General features: G+C 41.8%; 1 protein-coding gene across 2 annotated transcripts in view; it reads right to left on the reverse strand.

The window, feature by feature from the left end:
* The window catches only part of Sec22a (SEC22 homolog A, vesicle trafficking protein), a 50,741-nt gene extending 35,400 nt beyond the window's left edge, over positions 1-15,341 (reverse strand). The window contains exons 1-2 of one of the 2 annotated variants that reach the window (XM_034515610.2): positions 15,221-15,341; positions 9,237-9,435 (exon numbers count right to left, since the gene is read on the reverse strand). In XM_034515610.2, the coding sequence (XP_034371501.1) occupies positions 9,237-9,418 (182 nt within the window). In that variant the 5' untranslated portion in view covers positions 9,419-9,435; positions 15,221-15,341. Of the gene's footprint in view, positions 1-9,236; positions 9,436-14,872; positions 15,136-15,220 lie in introns of those variants that run through there. The other variant, XM_034515609.1, reaches the window with a different exon arrangement.
* Positions 15,342-16,046: the final 705 nt, after the last annotated feature.

Below are 16,046 nucleotides of genomic sequence, written 5' to 3' on the forward strand. Positions count from 1 at the left end.
GGTGTGGTACTGCAGTGAGTATGCACAGATGACTACACAAATCTGCAGTCATGATTCTGCTCCTTCATCAGTGTGGGACAGAAACTGAAGGAGGGGCCATCTGGAGAGCATTCCACCTGGGTATCCATCCCATATACAGTCTCCAAAGGTAGCCCCTGATGTGGATGTCAGGAAGTGCAAAGTGAAAGGGTTTGTGGCCCCATGGGGAGAGCAACAATACCAACCAACCAGAGCTCCCCAGGGTCTAAACCACCAGCCTGGGAGCACATAGGGAGGGACCCATGACTCCAGCTGTATATATAGGGGAGGATAGCCTTGTTGGGCATAGGTGGGAGAGGAGGTCCTTGGCCCCATGAAGGCTGAACACCTAGTGGGGGGGGGGAATTGGAGGGTAGGGAGGTGGGATTGGGGGGGTAGGTGGGGCACATCCTCATAGAAGCAGGAGGAGGGGGGATGGGATGGGGGTTCCTGGGTGGTGGGGGGAATGAGGTAAGGGAATAAAATCTGAAATGTAAATATAATATCCAATAAAAATATTTATTTGTATATGTATGTGTCTGGATGAGTCTATGTACATGTGTTCAGGTGTACATGCCTATGCACAAAGAGGCCAAAAAAAGAGAGTCATTTCCCTCAGGATTGGAGTTACAGGTATTTGGGGGATGCAGGGATTATAATGTAGGTGCTAGGATCCAAACTCTGGTCCTCATGATTGTGTAGCAAGTGTCATCTCTCCAGCCCCAACTGAGTAAATTTTTTGATTTACATCTTCCTTCTCTCCTTTCCTCCTTCCCCTCCTCTATTTCTATCTCTTTCTTTTCTCTTCCTCTCTCTCTCTCTTCTCTCCCCTCCTTCTTCTTTCTACCCCTCTCAGCCCCGACTATCCTACAACTCACTATGTAGACCAAGCTAGCCTCAGACTCACAGAGATCCACCTACTACTGCTTCTTCCTACCACCCCCACTCCACTCTGTGCTGAAATTAAAAGGCATGTGCCACCACATCCTTTTTGAGACGGAACCTTAAACTCTTTGTAGCCCAGGTTGGTCACATATTCAAGACCTTCTAGCCTTAGCCTGCTGATCCTGAAATAACAAGCATATGCTACCATATCCTATCAGTTAAAAAAAAAAGATTTAATATGTGTGAGTATTTTGTCCCTGTGTATGTATATGTACCATGAGTGTGTCTGGTTAGCACAGAGGTCAGAAGAAGGCATCAGATCCCCTGGAACTGGAGTTATGAGTGGGTGTGAGCCACCATGTGGGTACTCTTAACCACTAAGCCATCTCTCCAGCTCCCTCCAGTTTTCTTTTTTTTAAGTTTTAACTCCTCTCTGTTTCTGGGCCTTAGTTCCAATAGTTGGCATTTCTAGCCTCACCTTTCTTCTGGTCAAGATACTTAACCAAACTTCAATACACCTTTGGTCTTCTCCCCAGTACAGACATTAGGAACTTAGTCCTTTGAGGATCAAGTATATCCACAGTAAGTGACACTGAAAGACACACAACTTCTGGACCAGGGCTCTGCTCTTTTTAATCACTTTGTGAAAAAGCTAATTCTAGCATATGTCACCATAAATGACTTCTAAATGAGTGATTTTGGACATAAAACTTTTCCTGACATATAATTTAAGATACAATGTGTCAAACTTTACATATAACCAATTAAGTACTGATGGACTTTTGTACTATATGAATATACAGTAAAGACAATGGTGTTCCTTTTCAGCAGATCACAGAATACCTATGGTTTAGCATGTCACTCTGTAAGGTTTAATGTCAAAGACAAGGTCCTTGACTTCCAAGAGCCTGAAATGCAATTACCAAAGATTCACTTGAAACAATTATTTAATACACAACACACACTATTCCCTCTCTCTTCCTCTCTCTCTCTCTCTGTCTGTCTCTCTCTCTCTCTCTTACACACACAAACACACACACACACACACAGCATACCAAGGTAAATGACAAAATATATAGCAATTTTCAATGACATGATTATAGTATAACATATACTATTTCATTCTTCAAATATAGCATTACACATAAAACGTCTTCTTATCCTTTGTAGCTACATTCCCCCATTAAAGTTTTCCTGGGTGCAGAAAATCTCTCTAGTAGCATAAAGTCTATGTTAAAGTTGTCAAGTATTAGAAAAAATAGTACTTTTGAAATAAAAACTTTCACAAAAACTTTACTAAAATAAAGTATATAATCTTTTAAATATTAAAATAATTTGACAATATAAAAGCAAGCATGCCTTTTGTTCACTGCTGCTATGTTTAGTAGGATCTATTGTCAAAGATGTGTCTAATACAAAATAAACTAAGAACGCAAGCCCACCCTCAGTGGGACAGAGGGAGGGAGCTCACTGAGGGTCGGTCACATAGAGCACTGTAGCAGACTTCCTACTTCTTCATTTACCCTTCTCTCACACAGCCGACTTTCAATTACTCACTAATGAGAGAGCACCAACTCATAAATTAAATCAGTCCATGAATAAAAGACCTATTTTAGCCTTTACTTTTAGTCTCATTAAATATAAAAATGTTTATTCATATGCAGCATACCAGGCAATGTCAACTTAGAAAGATAAAGGAGTCTTTGAGAGTTTTAAGGAGCCGATATCGATCACATTATCAAAGCCATGAGTACTATTTTCCCACAGAAACTGTAAAAGAAGAGTGATGTGCTTCTGAGGTCAGCTCCGAGTCTATTCCACAGACATGATGCTGACAGGCACAGGTTTGCCAGAATAAAGAGCAGAAAAGTGGGGTGAGGCTGGCAATAAGGCAAGCAGGGAAGTAGAATGGACAGTGATCCCTCTCAAGTGGTGTGGTAGCTGTCCCATCAAATTCAGACTCCACACATACACTTCATTTCTCAACAATAAAGAAAAGAGGGACTTCACTTACTGTTTTTTACCTGGTTAACTTCTGAGAACATATGTGGTTACAAAAGGGAAAGGGCTTAAATCTTAGGAGAGATAATGTGGACCATGAAGCCAACAGGCAAGGCTGGGGTTCTGCTCTGCTGTTCATTAGCTTTATCATTTGATGGGAACTTCTTCCCATCGGAAGTCTTACACCGGTAAAGTGACAGGACTGTTTATGGGTATCTACCAGCATCCTTTCTTCTCTTCCCTAAAGGGAAGGCCTCCAACCTACCATGCATTATATATACAGCCTTGGTTATGTCACATGTACTGGAGTGTGCCCAGGCCAACTGTGAGTGTCCCTCCTTCCTAACCACAATGAGTACTCCTGTCAAAGTCCTGCTCTTGACATCATGGGAGGGCAGGTGTGCAGCTTCACTAGGGCTTGCAGACCTGTGAAGAACAGGAAATCTACAAAAGCCAAGAGATTGTACAGAAGACTGCTGACTGAGCATTTGACAAGCAAGCTCAAGAAACATTTTTGCTTTTTGGTTTAAACTAATGTGAGTTGTAATCTTGCCTTTACCCACAATGGAGAAGCATTGCACTTACTAGGCATTCAGAGCCACTGTAAAATTTAAAGATGTTAGGTAAAGTACCTGCTAACTGTAGGTGGTGAATAATTATGCCATTGTTCAAGCTACAAGTCCTGTAATAAGAAAATATCACCAAAGAATGAAAGGAAAGCCCTGTTGCTGACTGAAACTAACAGACAGGAGGCCTTCAACAGCATTTTCCACTGAAAGTAGTTTAGGGACAAATACAAAGAAACTGCATCCTCAAGCAGGAGAAAACCTAGGAGGCCCACAGCCTTGGCTCACTTCAAATGAAATCCCAGAGAAAGAACCAAGTAATCACATTGTTTCATTAAAATTCACAGTAGGGTATGACTGGTCCCCAAAGGACATTTGTCTTTTAACAAGATCAATGTCTCAAAATTAAAAGAGATCTCAAATACACAATCTGTGTTTTGTTTTTTTAACTCCAAAACCAACCACAGAGTTTTAAGGACTCAGAGGACACAATTTAATTTTCATGATTGCTTTAGCCATTTTCAAAGTAATAAGTTTATTCATTAGGTATTTATTTCAGCATGAGAAGTTTATTCGTTAATTTATGAAATGCTAGTTTCTTTAAAATTACTATAGTATTACTGTGGAATGCTAAATCATACTAGTCTCACACTCAACTCTGCACACTCTGACCAAACAAGACCAATCAATAAGGTTTTCCAAAGCAAAAAAAACAAAACAAAACAAAACAAAACAAACAAACAAACAAACAAACAAACAAAAAACCCTTTTGGAGAAAACAGACTCATTTCCATGGCCGGAAACCCTGTAAATTCCTAAAATATCTGCCATAGTTAGTGTCAGTTGTCAACTTGCCTCTGCCTCCCAAGTGCTGGGATTAAAGGTGCATGTCACCACTCCTTCTGGCTCTGACTCTGTTCCTGCTGGAGCTCCTGCCCAGAATCTCCCCAACAGTGGATGGTGATCAGAAAGTGTAAGACAAACTCCCCAAGTTGTTTCTGATCATGATGTTCACCACAGCAACAGAAAGCCAACAGGGGCATCTCTCTTTCACTTAGCTGCTGCTCTGACATGTGCAGGGCACTATACTAATGCCAGCCAGACACCAAGGAATGTGCTTTACCAGCAAAAAGACCCATGGGCCACTGCAGTCAGAGAAAACCTATCATCTCCCCCCATACACAGGAGAAAATTAAAAGAGCTGCCTCCATTTTAAACAGTATTATTCTTACATTTCTTCTTGAAGCCTCTAGTCTTTCTCTGCCAGGTCAAATAGACTTCAGCGTGAGGTACTAAGTGACTTAGCCTACAATTATAACTTGTTACTCTGACACTCAATTTCTATACAGATTTGAAAACCATTATACTAAAAGATGAAAACTTAAACTAGGTTAGGCTGGGCTGGAGAGGTGGCTCTGTGGTTAGGGACATGCATTAATGCAGAGGTGGCTCATTCCTGCCTGAAACACCAACTCCCAAGGACTTCATGAGGACCTGTGCTCACATGTGCACAAATCCACATGTATACAACCCCCACTCCCGCACATACATATAGTCAATTAAAATAAATATACATTTAAAATAGATTAGGCAGCAGTGGGTCAATTTCCTCAATGAGTTACAACCCAATTACAAAGAGCAAATTAGAGAATTTTAATATTTAAAGAATTTTAATATGTGGTGAAAAAGAGTAGTTGAGCAAGTTCTACATGCAACCTGTGAAGACAGTGAGATCATCAGGAAAATGAAATACTAGCAACTGAAAGAGGGTGGCTCAAAATAAGCAGGCTAAAATCTGGGCTTTGAAAGAGAGATCCTTAGCATGGCCAGGACAAAGAAGGGCAGTCTGGTGGCAGCTTCAGGCTGTGTGCCATGATGTTGTCACTGAAGTGCCCTTGAGTTTTTATCTGCCTTACGTCAGGGAGAAAAAAAATTAAAGTCAAGTAATACAAATAAATTGCCAATTTGTATTAGACTAAGTCTGCTGCTACATACTGTGAACATCCTAAAAGACCTGAAAGCAACCTTGTATTAATCAGGAAAAATATATAAAATCTGGTACTTGTCTAGAACTACAGCTAAAAAAAGTTCTTCTGTTTTCCAACCCTTTTTAAATGCTTGACTACCAAAAAACATGCAGAGATATTTTTTTTATGTCTGGTTATAAAAGTTATGTAATGTATGCATTTACAGATACGGGAACCATATGCTTGGATCAGGTTAAACTGGACCCTTATCAACTTATCCCACTTGTAACCTCTGTCATAAAACATTGTATTACCAGGCACAGTGGTGCAAGCCTACAATTCTAGCTCTCAGAAAGGGAGGAAGAGGCAGGGGGATCATCACAAATTCAAAGCCAGCTAAATGAACATAGTAAGACACTTGTCTGAAAAACACAAAAATTGTGTACTAGCAAAACGGCTCTGCAGGCAACGGCACTTGCCTCCAAGCCTGAAGACATAAACTGAATCTCTGAAACCCACACGGGGAAGAAGAGAGCCAATTCCCAACAGCTGTACTCTGACTTTTCCATGTGGTATGTGCCATGCTGTGTATGCCATGTAATGCACACACATGTACAAAGTAAATATAAAAGCAACTTTAAGTCAAAATTCAACTAATCAATGAACCAATCTAAAAAAATAAATGTCATATTACGCCATTTGCTTATACCAAGGAGTCTAAGAAACCCACAGCAAGCTCACTCCTGCTGCTAGAAGAGTGCCAGCACAATGTTGCCCCTTTTATGGTATTTACCGTATTCATCTCAGGAACAAAGAAACTGAGTCTCCTGACTGAGTCTTCAGCCTTGCCTCTGACACAAGGGGACTCAGAGCAGTACCTGCAGACCTGTACACACACACACACACACACACACACACACACACACACACACACACACACACACACAGAGGCTACATCCCCAGAATGTTACCTCTGGTTTTTATTCCTCTCAATCTACTCCTTTCATCTGATTTTTCATTTACCCTCCTGAATTATTGTATTTGAAAAATGCTTCAAATCCTTTGTGTAGAATAAGATAGGGTTATCATTAAGATATCATTAAAAGAAATGATATAGTCTAAAATTCATAATAAAATAGAATTGGGACATAGTAAAAATTTGGTACGTTTCTATTACTTTTAAGAAGATACAGTAAAACAAAAATCAAATGATTTGTTTTTTAATTCCAGGTAGTTGCCAATATTAATGTAGACTTCAAGGCAGTAACTCTGGCACGTCTATACAGCACTACGTTACAACAAATGAAACTGAGAATGACAGTGGACATTATAAAAGCCTGCCACCCACAATGCTTCAATGTTTCAAGGTCTTGTCTTCACCTAAGTAGAGGCAGACTGAGATATCATCTTAGATTCAATTAAACCACTACCATCAATATGTTATTTTCTAGGTAAACCTTCAAAATTCCAGGTAAGTGTAATATCCCATTATTTTACAGTTATGTGATCTAAATAATTATAGACATTCTCTGAGATTCTATCCTGGCCTTCTTTAAATCCAGTGAGCATTTCTGCCCTCAAACTTTGAACTATATCTACGTGAATGGTTCCAAAATCCCCATCATCCCTCCACTAGATTGGAATGATCACATGAAAGCTGGGTACAGCAGTGCATGCCTTTAATCCTAGCACCAGGAAGGCTGAGTCAGGCAGATCCTCTGAGTTCCAGGCTAGGCTGGTCTACAGAATGAGTTCAGTACTGTCGAGGACTACACTGTGAAACCCTGTCTCTTAAAAGAAAAAAAAAATCACATGGGGTTTCACTCTCTCTCTTTCTCCAGGGACTGCTCACTTCTGAGGACACTAGCATTCTGTTCAGTTCTTTTTGCTCCTTCTCTTCATCTCTGGTATTCTACCTCATAGGCTTGGCCATTTCTTCCATTGAGCCATTCTTCTGTTTGGCATTCTTTCTCATTTGTATATCTATTTTCTACTTCACACTCTAGTAGTAGGGTGGCCTCTCTGCCTCTCTGTCTTAAACTTTCTGTTTTACTCTCTGTTCTACAGTCTTGGGTTTGCTTTGGTTTTACACTTTGGTCTTTGTTTCTATGTAGTTCTAGCTGTCCTGGAACTGACAGATCTGCCCACCCCTGCTTCCCGAGTACTGAGAGTAAAGGCACGCACCACTCCTCACCCCATTTGTTTTTAATCAAATGGCTTTCTTCAAACCTGCAGCAGGGACCTGCGCCTGCTGTATAAATAGCGTCCCTCCATCTGAGCTTCCAGGCAGGACAGGACCTGGAGCTACACTAGTCCTCACTGTCTCTTAGCTCCTGCACATCTCTATCTGCTAGCACCATGTCAAACAGTAACAACCTCCATGCAGCACTCACACAGCTTCTGCTGCCTTGCTTTCTTACTCTTACATGTGATGCCTTGTCCTGCAAGGCAACTTTTAATTCTTCAAAATATAGTGTCTGATCTTAATAATAGGGCTATTTGATGGTATAACCCACATGGACCCTGTGATTATCTGCCTTCCTTCTATGTTCATAACTAGCATCATGGCCCCCAGGTTAACTGTTCTAATTGTTTCGTATGGATGCTGTCCAAAGAGGTCTCATTTGCTTCCACAGTTTTAACAGTTTCCATTTTAACAAATCATAAACTGATTTCTAAATCTAAACCCCATAATTGTCTTCTTTGCTAAGCTTCAGGCTCATACATCCAGCTGACCGTGCCCCTTGGACATCTAATGGACATCTCAGATTTAACATGCCCAAACAGAACTCTTACCAGTGAAATGCAACTTAAACCTCTCTAGACTTGGTCATTTTAGTCCCATTAGGCATGCAGTTTCTAAGGCCAAAAATCTACATATGATTCTTTTTCCTTCACATCCTAAAGCCCATCAGGGCCATTTACAGAGTTAGGCCCCAAGTGTAGCCAACTCCATCTACTCTTCATTATCACCCACTCAAGCTGCAGTTGTCGTCTCTACAGTGCCCCCTAGCTGTCACTTTGCTCCTGCTCAGTCTGCTCTTCAGAGTGGCTTGTTCCATCTACTGGGAGCCCAAACCAGACCATACAATTGTCCAGCTTAAAATTCCCCAGTAGCTTCCTATTGGACAGCATTAATAAAGTAACACACTCATCATGGCGTAGAGGACCCTGTGCTACAACGCCTGTCCTACAACGCTTTGGCCCAACTGGCTTTCCTCCCACCCTTTAAGATGGATGGAGGTGCTTCTCCACTAGTTGCTGCCCCAGCCTGACTCCCCATCCACGGGGTCTTTTGTACAACTGCCTTCTTTTTCATTTTTATAGTTTCTGTTCAAATATCATTCTTCCTGAAGGACTCAGTCAGCACAAAGGAAAGTCACACTCTATCCTATTTGTCCAGTCTTAAACGGTAGACAGACAGAATTTCCCCTCCCAGTAGGACAAAACTTTACTTCTTAGCATTTTCCATTACAATTTGCCTGCTACAACCTTGTATATGTAAAAACTCTTAATAAATATTTATCAAGCAATTTATAGAAAGCACTATCTGCAAAATTACTAAAAAGTCTTCTAAAGCCAGAATCAAATCCAGAGAATCTGCAAAAATAATAATAATAATAATAATAATAATAATAACATCATGACTACTATTTAACGTAAGTTCAGAACATGACTATTGACTTCAACAAGTTTTTCAGAGTCACTCAAACATGAAATTCTACTGCAACCAACTTACATTTCATTAAAATGACAACCTCTAGGCAAATGACTCTAGTGAAACAAACTGAGGTCTTACTTAATGTTATAGTGTCCAGTTTTCAGTGTACATCTATCAGGAAATTGAGCAAGTTTCCTTGAGAGCATTTTAAAGTACTTTCTGCACTCCTGCATTCCTGTGCTCTGCTCATAATCAGTAGATGCAGACAGTGGTAGTCCATCCCTGACACGAATGACTGAGGCAGATAAAATCATAGACATTTCAACCCACAGAAGACCTAAAATAAAATGAGAAATCTGAATTAAATAAAAATCAAGGCCAAAACAGGTAAGCATTTATACAACTTTCAAAATTAGTAATAAGCAGAGTATTAATTGAAATAATGACACAATATATTCCAAGAACCTTCCACTTAACAAGTTTTTTAAAAATATCTTATTTTATGTATATGAATGTTTGTCCACATGTATATATGCACACCATGTGCATGCCTGGTGCTCTTGGAGAAGAGAGGGCACTTGATACGTTAGAACTGGAGTTACAGATATTGTGAGCAGCTATGTGGGTAATAGAGTCTTCTGCAAGAGTTAACAAAGTGCTCTTAGGCACTGAGCCATCTCTCCCACTACCAAACAGGCTTTTTAAAATGACATTTGCAAGCTGGGGAGATGGATGAATGAGTAACACTTGCAGGGCAAGCCATCGGATGACATGAGTTTGGCTTCCCAGAACACATGCAAAATGGAGACATGGTTATATGAGTAAATATCTATAATCCAGGTAGATAGGAATTAGAGACACAAGAATTCCCAGAAGCTCCGAGGCCAGACGGGCTGGTATACTGTAATGAGCAAGAGACCCTGTCTCAATTAAGGTGGGAATGCAAGAACCAGTACCTTAGGTTGTCCTTTTGACCTCCACACATGTACTATGGCACACATATGTTCCTCCACACATATGCTTCACCCCTACTGGCCAGTGTTCATAGTGCTTGAAGTTGTTATACAAGCTACTGGAAAAAGGCAACCATCCACTTCACCCAACTATGAACCCTGCAAGCTCTAATAATGACCTGCCTACAATGTCAAGAGGCTTTCACTAGTGGCAATGTGTTACCAGAGTAACCAATTTTTTATTTTAATTGAATTTAAGATCCACTCCATGAGCTAGTAGTACCCATAACTGACAATGTTAATGAGGGCAAGAACCTGAGCCTGGATGGCTCATGGGGCAAGGGGGAAACCTACTATTAGTCTGTTAAATGGTTACTAAAGTAAAACAATCTCTATCCCAATAGATCAGTGTACCACTCAACCCTCAGCAGAGAAGCTGTTTCTCAGAGTAGACAGTAACTAACACAGAAACCCACAACTGGACAATATGCAGAAAATGAGAACCCTAAATGGGATGTCTTTATCATAGCTGTCCCCTCAAAGCTCAGGGATCTACGCAGAAGAGGATGGGGGTGGGAGGGTGCAAGAGCCAGAGGTAGAGGATGGCTCCAAGGAAAATTTGCTTACATTAAATTTCGTTTAAGAGAGAAAGAAGCTCAGGATGGTGGTACACGCCACTAATACCAGCATTTAGGAGGCAGAGGCAGACAGATCTCATAAGTTTGAGGCCACTCTGGTATACACACTGAGTTCTAGGTCAGCCAGGATGCCACAGAGAAACTCTAAAGGGGCGGGGGTCGGGGGGGGGGGGGGAGAAGGGGAGGAGGAAGAAGAGGAGGAGGAAAAGGAGAATGAGAACAAGAAGTTGGGTGGATAAGGAGATGGAGGAGGATCTGGGAAAAGTGGAGGTGGCAGCGAAAGATTATAGTCAAAATATATTACATGAAATTCTTAAAGAATAAATTAAAATGAAATAAACTTGAGAGTTAAAAAAATGAAAGCACTGGGGCTGGAGAGATGGCTCAGCATTTAAGAGCACTGACTGCTCTTCCAGAGGTCCTGAGTTCTATTCCCAGCAACCACATGGTGGCTTACAATCATCTGTAATGGCATCTGATGCTCTCTTCTGGTTTGTCTGAGGACAGTGTAATCATATACATAAAATAAATATCTTTTAAAAAATAAAAGCATTAATAGCAAATATTGGTGACTGACTCAGAGACATTGTCCTGCTATGTAGCCCTGGCTGTCCTGGAATCCACTAGCCTCAAATTTATAGTAGACCTCCTGACTCAGCTCTGGGGTACTGAACTTATAAGTATGTACCACCATGATCAGCAATAAGTTTAAATATGTAATCTTACGCTGAGAAAAAAATTCATGAATCCAGATAAAAAATTAAATGAATACTCTTATAATCACATAATTTAAAAATATAAGATGAAAAATAAATAATAGTATACCCATATGACAGAATACAGTATAGCAACTAAAAGTTTTCTAAAACTAAAAAGTTTAATAATGTGGTAAAATCCTGATGTGATAAGTTTAAAGAGTTTTAAAAAGCAGAATAAAAACTGCATATTTTGCTAGGTAAAGTGGCACATAACTATGATTGTAACACTTAAGAGGGCAGAAGAGGGAGGATCATGAGTTGGAGGCTAGCCTGGGCTATAACACAAAGCCCTGTCTTAAAAAATTTTTTTCTAGACAAACATATATTCCGAGATTCCTAATACATACTTCCAGCTAATAAACAGAAGCAGAACACAGCTGCCAAGGCACTGAAAGGTTGTCAGAGGGCTGTTTCTACTTATCAGTAAATAAAAATTGTTTTCCTATGGAGAAAAAGTTACCTCTGCCCAGAGTAATTTAACATCCAAACAAATTAAGGAGAAGACAAGATGTATATGTAGGGGAGGATAGCCTTGTTGGGCATAGGTGGGAGAGGAAGTCCTTGGTCCAGAGAAGGCTGGATGCCCCAGTGTGGGGGAATTCGTGGGTGGGGAGGTGGGAGTGGGAGGGTGGGGGGGGCATATCCTCATAGAAGCAGGAGGAGGGGGGGTGGGATGGGGGTTCCTGGGTGGGGGGGGAATTGGGGAAAAGGGATCACATCTGAAATGTAAATAAAATATCCAATAAAAATTGGGGGCAAAAAAAAAAGTGGTATATACACAATGAAATTCTATTCATTGATTAAAAAAAATAAAATAATTTTCAAGTAAATGGAAAAAAATTTGAACAATTAAACAAACCAGGAGTGTGCCTGTATGGAGGACTACGTAGAGTGTACAGAAGAGCCAGGCAGTGTGGAGGCTGAGGAAACCAGGGAAGAGCAATGAAACTAAGCCAAGCAAGAGGACATAATGATTGCCTGGGAAGCTTTGGAAAGGGTATCAGCTTTGTCTACCAGGACCATAGATAAATCTGATAAATACCAATCTCTCAATTAACATCTGCCTTGTATTTTTAATAATAAAATATAAATTCAGTTTTGAGACATTAGACTTTTTCTCTGCTAAATCTAAATTAAAGAAAACTTTGTTCTATTTATATGTGCTTGAAATATTTTAGAGGCTTGCTCTTTTAAATGTTTCCTCTGCTTACCAAATCATCTTACAAAAAGGATGGCACCAAAGTGTGGGAACTAACTTGTTACACATCATTTTGTTAAAACAATGGCTGAACTGTCTGAATTATAAGGGAGTAATTTGAAAATTGGCTACATACTTGTGATGCAAAGGGTGGAGCCAGATTGATTGAACTTAATTGACCATATTAATTGGAAAGCTCAGACTGTGAGAAGACTGAATGAAAATAAAGAAAACGGTACCAAGACCTCCAGACTTTATTGTGATGGTTTGCCAGTACTGTCTACCTCATTAGCGGCCCTTGCTTTTTGCTTCTTCTGTGCCCCTACACAGCACACTATGTGTAAAACCTCAAGCGCCACAGCAAAATATACCAACGATTAGAGAAAGGGGCCCTAACACATGTCAGTACCATACAGTTCACATAGGTATAAACTTCAATTTCCCCGTAAGAAGACTGACACTTGCTCAAGTTCACCTCTAGTATACCGAAGGGCTGATACTCACGCCTAAAACCATCACTGCTATAACCGCCTTCCCAAACCAGGAAAGCAACAAGCAGGAAAGAAACAGCCATACATACTTACATTTGTTTGTCTATTTGTTTTCAATTTAGACAGTTCCACAAAGCCCCAGCCTCTCCACACAGCCAAGACTGGCCCTGAACTCCTGATCCTCCTGTCTCCACCTCCCAGGTGCTGGGATTACAGGCTTGCATCCTTACACCTGGCTTAGCTGACCATTTCTAAATAAAAACAATAATAAATAGGGACATTGCCTTTGAAAGGTAACATAATATCGTAATTTAAAAAGTCAAATTCAGGCTGGGGAGATGGCTTGGTGGCTAAAGCGCTTACTGAGCAGTCATGAGGACTAATGTCCAGATCCCTAAAGCTCAAAGAATAGGCAAGTCAGATAATCCCTCGAGATGGGATCCTCCAGGCAGGGAGGGTGGCTAGCTGAAGTGGCTGGAACTGGCAAACTCCAGGTTTGTTTGTTTGTTTGTAAAAAAGACCCCCATCTCAAATAAATGGAGGGCAATCAGATCAGGGACTATACTGGAAGTCAACATCCAACCTTCATACACACCTACATATACAAGTGTGCCAACATACATGTGAATACACACACGACACAAACGGATATATGAATTTTAAAAGGTCAAACTCCCAGATTGCCCAGATTTAAATCCATGGTCTAGCAGATACCTTCAGCTTTGCTTTTCAAAGCCTCAATTTCCTATCTTACAAGGTCCTTTATAAGATGCTAATAGCCTCTATCTCTATGCTCACCAAAAGCACTTGCCTGTAATCTACTAAAGTTTAAGTATTTTGTTATGCTCCCTACTGACAGGTTACCTACCCTCTGCAGGCCGAGCACTTCACACACCTCATTTGAGCCTTCCAGGCACCTGTAAGGCTGGGTATTAGTTTCATTTTGTTTTGGAGGAAACACAAGTCCCAAAACTTTAAGTCATTTGTTCAACCCCTAGACTGGTAAGTAATAAGTTGTTACTAACTCTAATAACTCTGTGAAACATTGCCTCTAAACATATCCAAGCTTCTTCACTACACGGAGAGGAAGGTCACAAGTATCCCTTTGCTAGGAGTTTCTTTTCATACACCAAAGTAAACCATACTTAAACTTTAAGCAGTCTCTGAAAATAAAGTACTAAACAGATGTGATCATCTTAAGTGGAAAATGACCGATGCTTCAGTAACTTTCGGTTACCAGTGTCAGGTTCAGTTCTGTCTTCCTTTACACACCAGAAGCTCTAAGTATTGTTTAAGATACCGCCTAACTTCTCACAGTGCCGGCAAATGTGTGGGTACCAGTAACATGGAATGTGATTCCGTTAAAAAAAAAAAAAAAAAAAGGTTGTTCTACCCATCAGCTGGGATTGTATCACGTGTAGAATCACCCAGGCTCTGCCCGGAGTTAAGCACAGGAGGGGCGGGTTCTGAAGAGTTCCAACTGCTCCAGGTGATGGTGATCCCCGAAGCTTAGCAGCAAGAGATTCCCCCACTTGTGGAGCCAATTTCTCAGGTCTCTTTTCTGCCACAGAAAGTAGCCAAGTACCTTTAAACAGGGCCTCACGGGATTTCCCAGAGCCAACGTGGGCGATCTCCAACTGCAACGCCCATCCAGACTTCACAAATCTCAGGGTACAAGCTACCCCGCCCAAAAGAAAGTAGGAATGCCACCTCAAGCTCTCTCTCGGGCCACCTACCAGCCCGAGTGAGTCGCTGTGCTTCTGACATCCGGAGCCAGGGAATCAACACCACGGCTCGTTGGCAACCCGGGACGACCGTCCCTCCCGGTCAGCCGCCCCTACTCCGGCCGCACATCCTAGGGCAGGCCTGCCAAACAGCAACCGCCGTCCGCGAGGCTCGCAGCCCTAGGTCACAGGGACCCGGACCCCGCACGCCCGCCCTCCTAAGCTCTGCGACCAACGCCACCAAGCTCCGGCTCGGGGACACTACCGGTAAAGCCGAGGTGGGACTCCGAGAGCGGCGCGAGCAGGCGGCCAGAGCTCCGGGAGACCCTGAGGAAGCTGAAAAGAGGGGCCGGGCCGTACCTGTCGCTCCGGGACCCGCGGCTCGGAGTGACGCGCCACGCAGTGCATTGTGGGGCCGGGAGTGGCCTTCCAGGGGATGCCCGCGTCCAACGTGGCTGTCGCCGGCGGAGCTCGCGCCGGCCTATCGGGCGCCGTGGGAAGCATCCAAAGACCCGCCCCTTTCCGAGTCCCGCCCTATTCCCGCCTCCTCTAGCGGAGATTGGCAGGTTTTCCTGCACCTGCGCCAGGAGATTGCCTTCTCTCCTAAGAACAGAATTATGCTGTCCTTCGGAAATAAGGCTAATCTCTTTCACCTGCTGCTTTGTGTCTGGAAGCAGTTTGTCTCTCGTGCGCCACTCGGTACAGAGAAAAAGCTCCCTCTGGTGAACAGGGAAAGGATCTTCTTCCGTCAGGCACTACACAAAGAAACTTACCAAAACAGAGAGAAATGCCAGATGCTAGCCTCAGTAGCTCCTCCCAGCCACACGAGGTTATGTATTATTAAACAAGCATATGCTGAATGTCAATTAGGTGATAGGTAGTATATTAAGCATGTTTTACAGGAATGTACACAGCACTCCTTTTAAGGTATAATAGGAGTAAAAGACATTAAGGCAAAATTGTTACAGAAATAGACATTGTGATTGGTACTGTGAAGAAAAACTAATAGGTACATTGATGAATTAGTTGTGGACTGTTGGGGAAGAGCTCCATGATTAAGTACCTCTTAAGGTCAAGGCATATTAAGGGAACTTTAAGAATGTTCTAGGCTCTGGAAACATGATTTGTGAGCATTTAAATCGTACTAGGAAGGTGTGCTGGTTGGTTTCTGTCAACTCATCAGAAA

This window comes from Arvicanthis niloticus, chromosome 12 (genome assembly GCF_011762505.2).
Source record: "Arvicanthis niloticus isolate mArvNil1 chromosome 12, mArvNil1.pat.X, whole genome shotgun sequence".
In the NCBI taxonomy this organism is placed as follows: Eukaryota; Metazoa; Chordata; class Mammalia; order Rodentia; family Muridae; genus Arvicanthis; species Arvicanthis niloticus.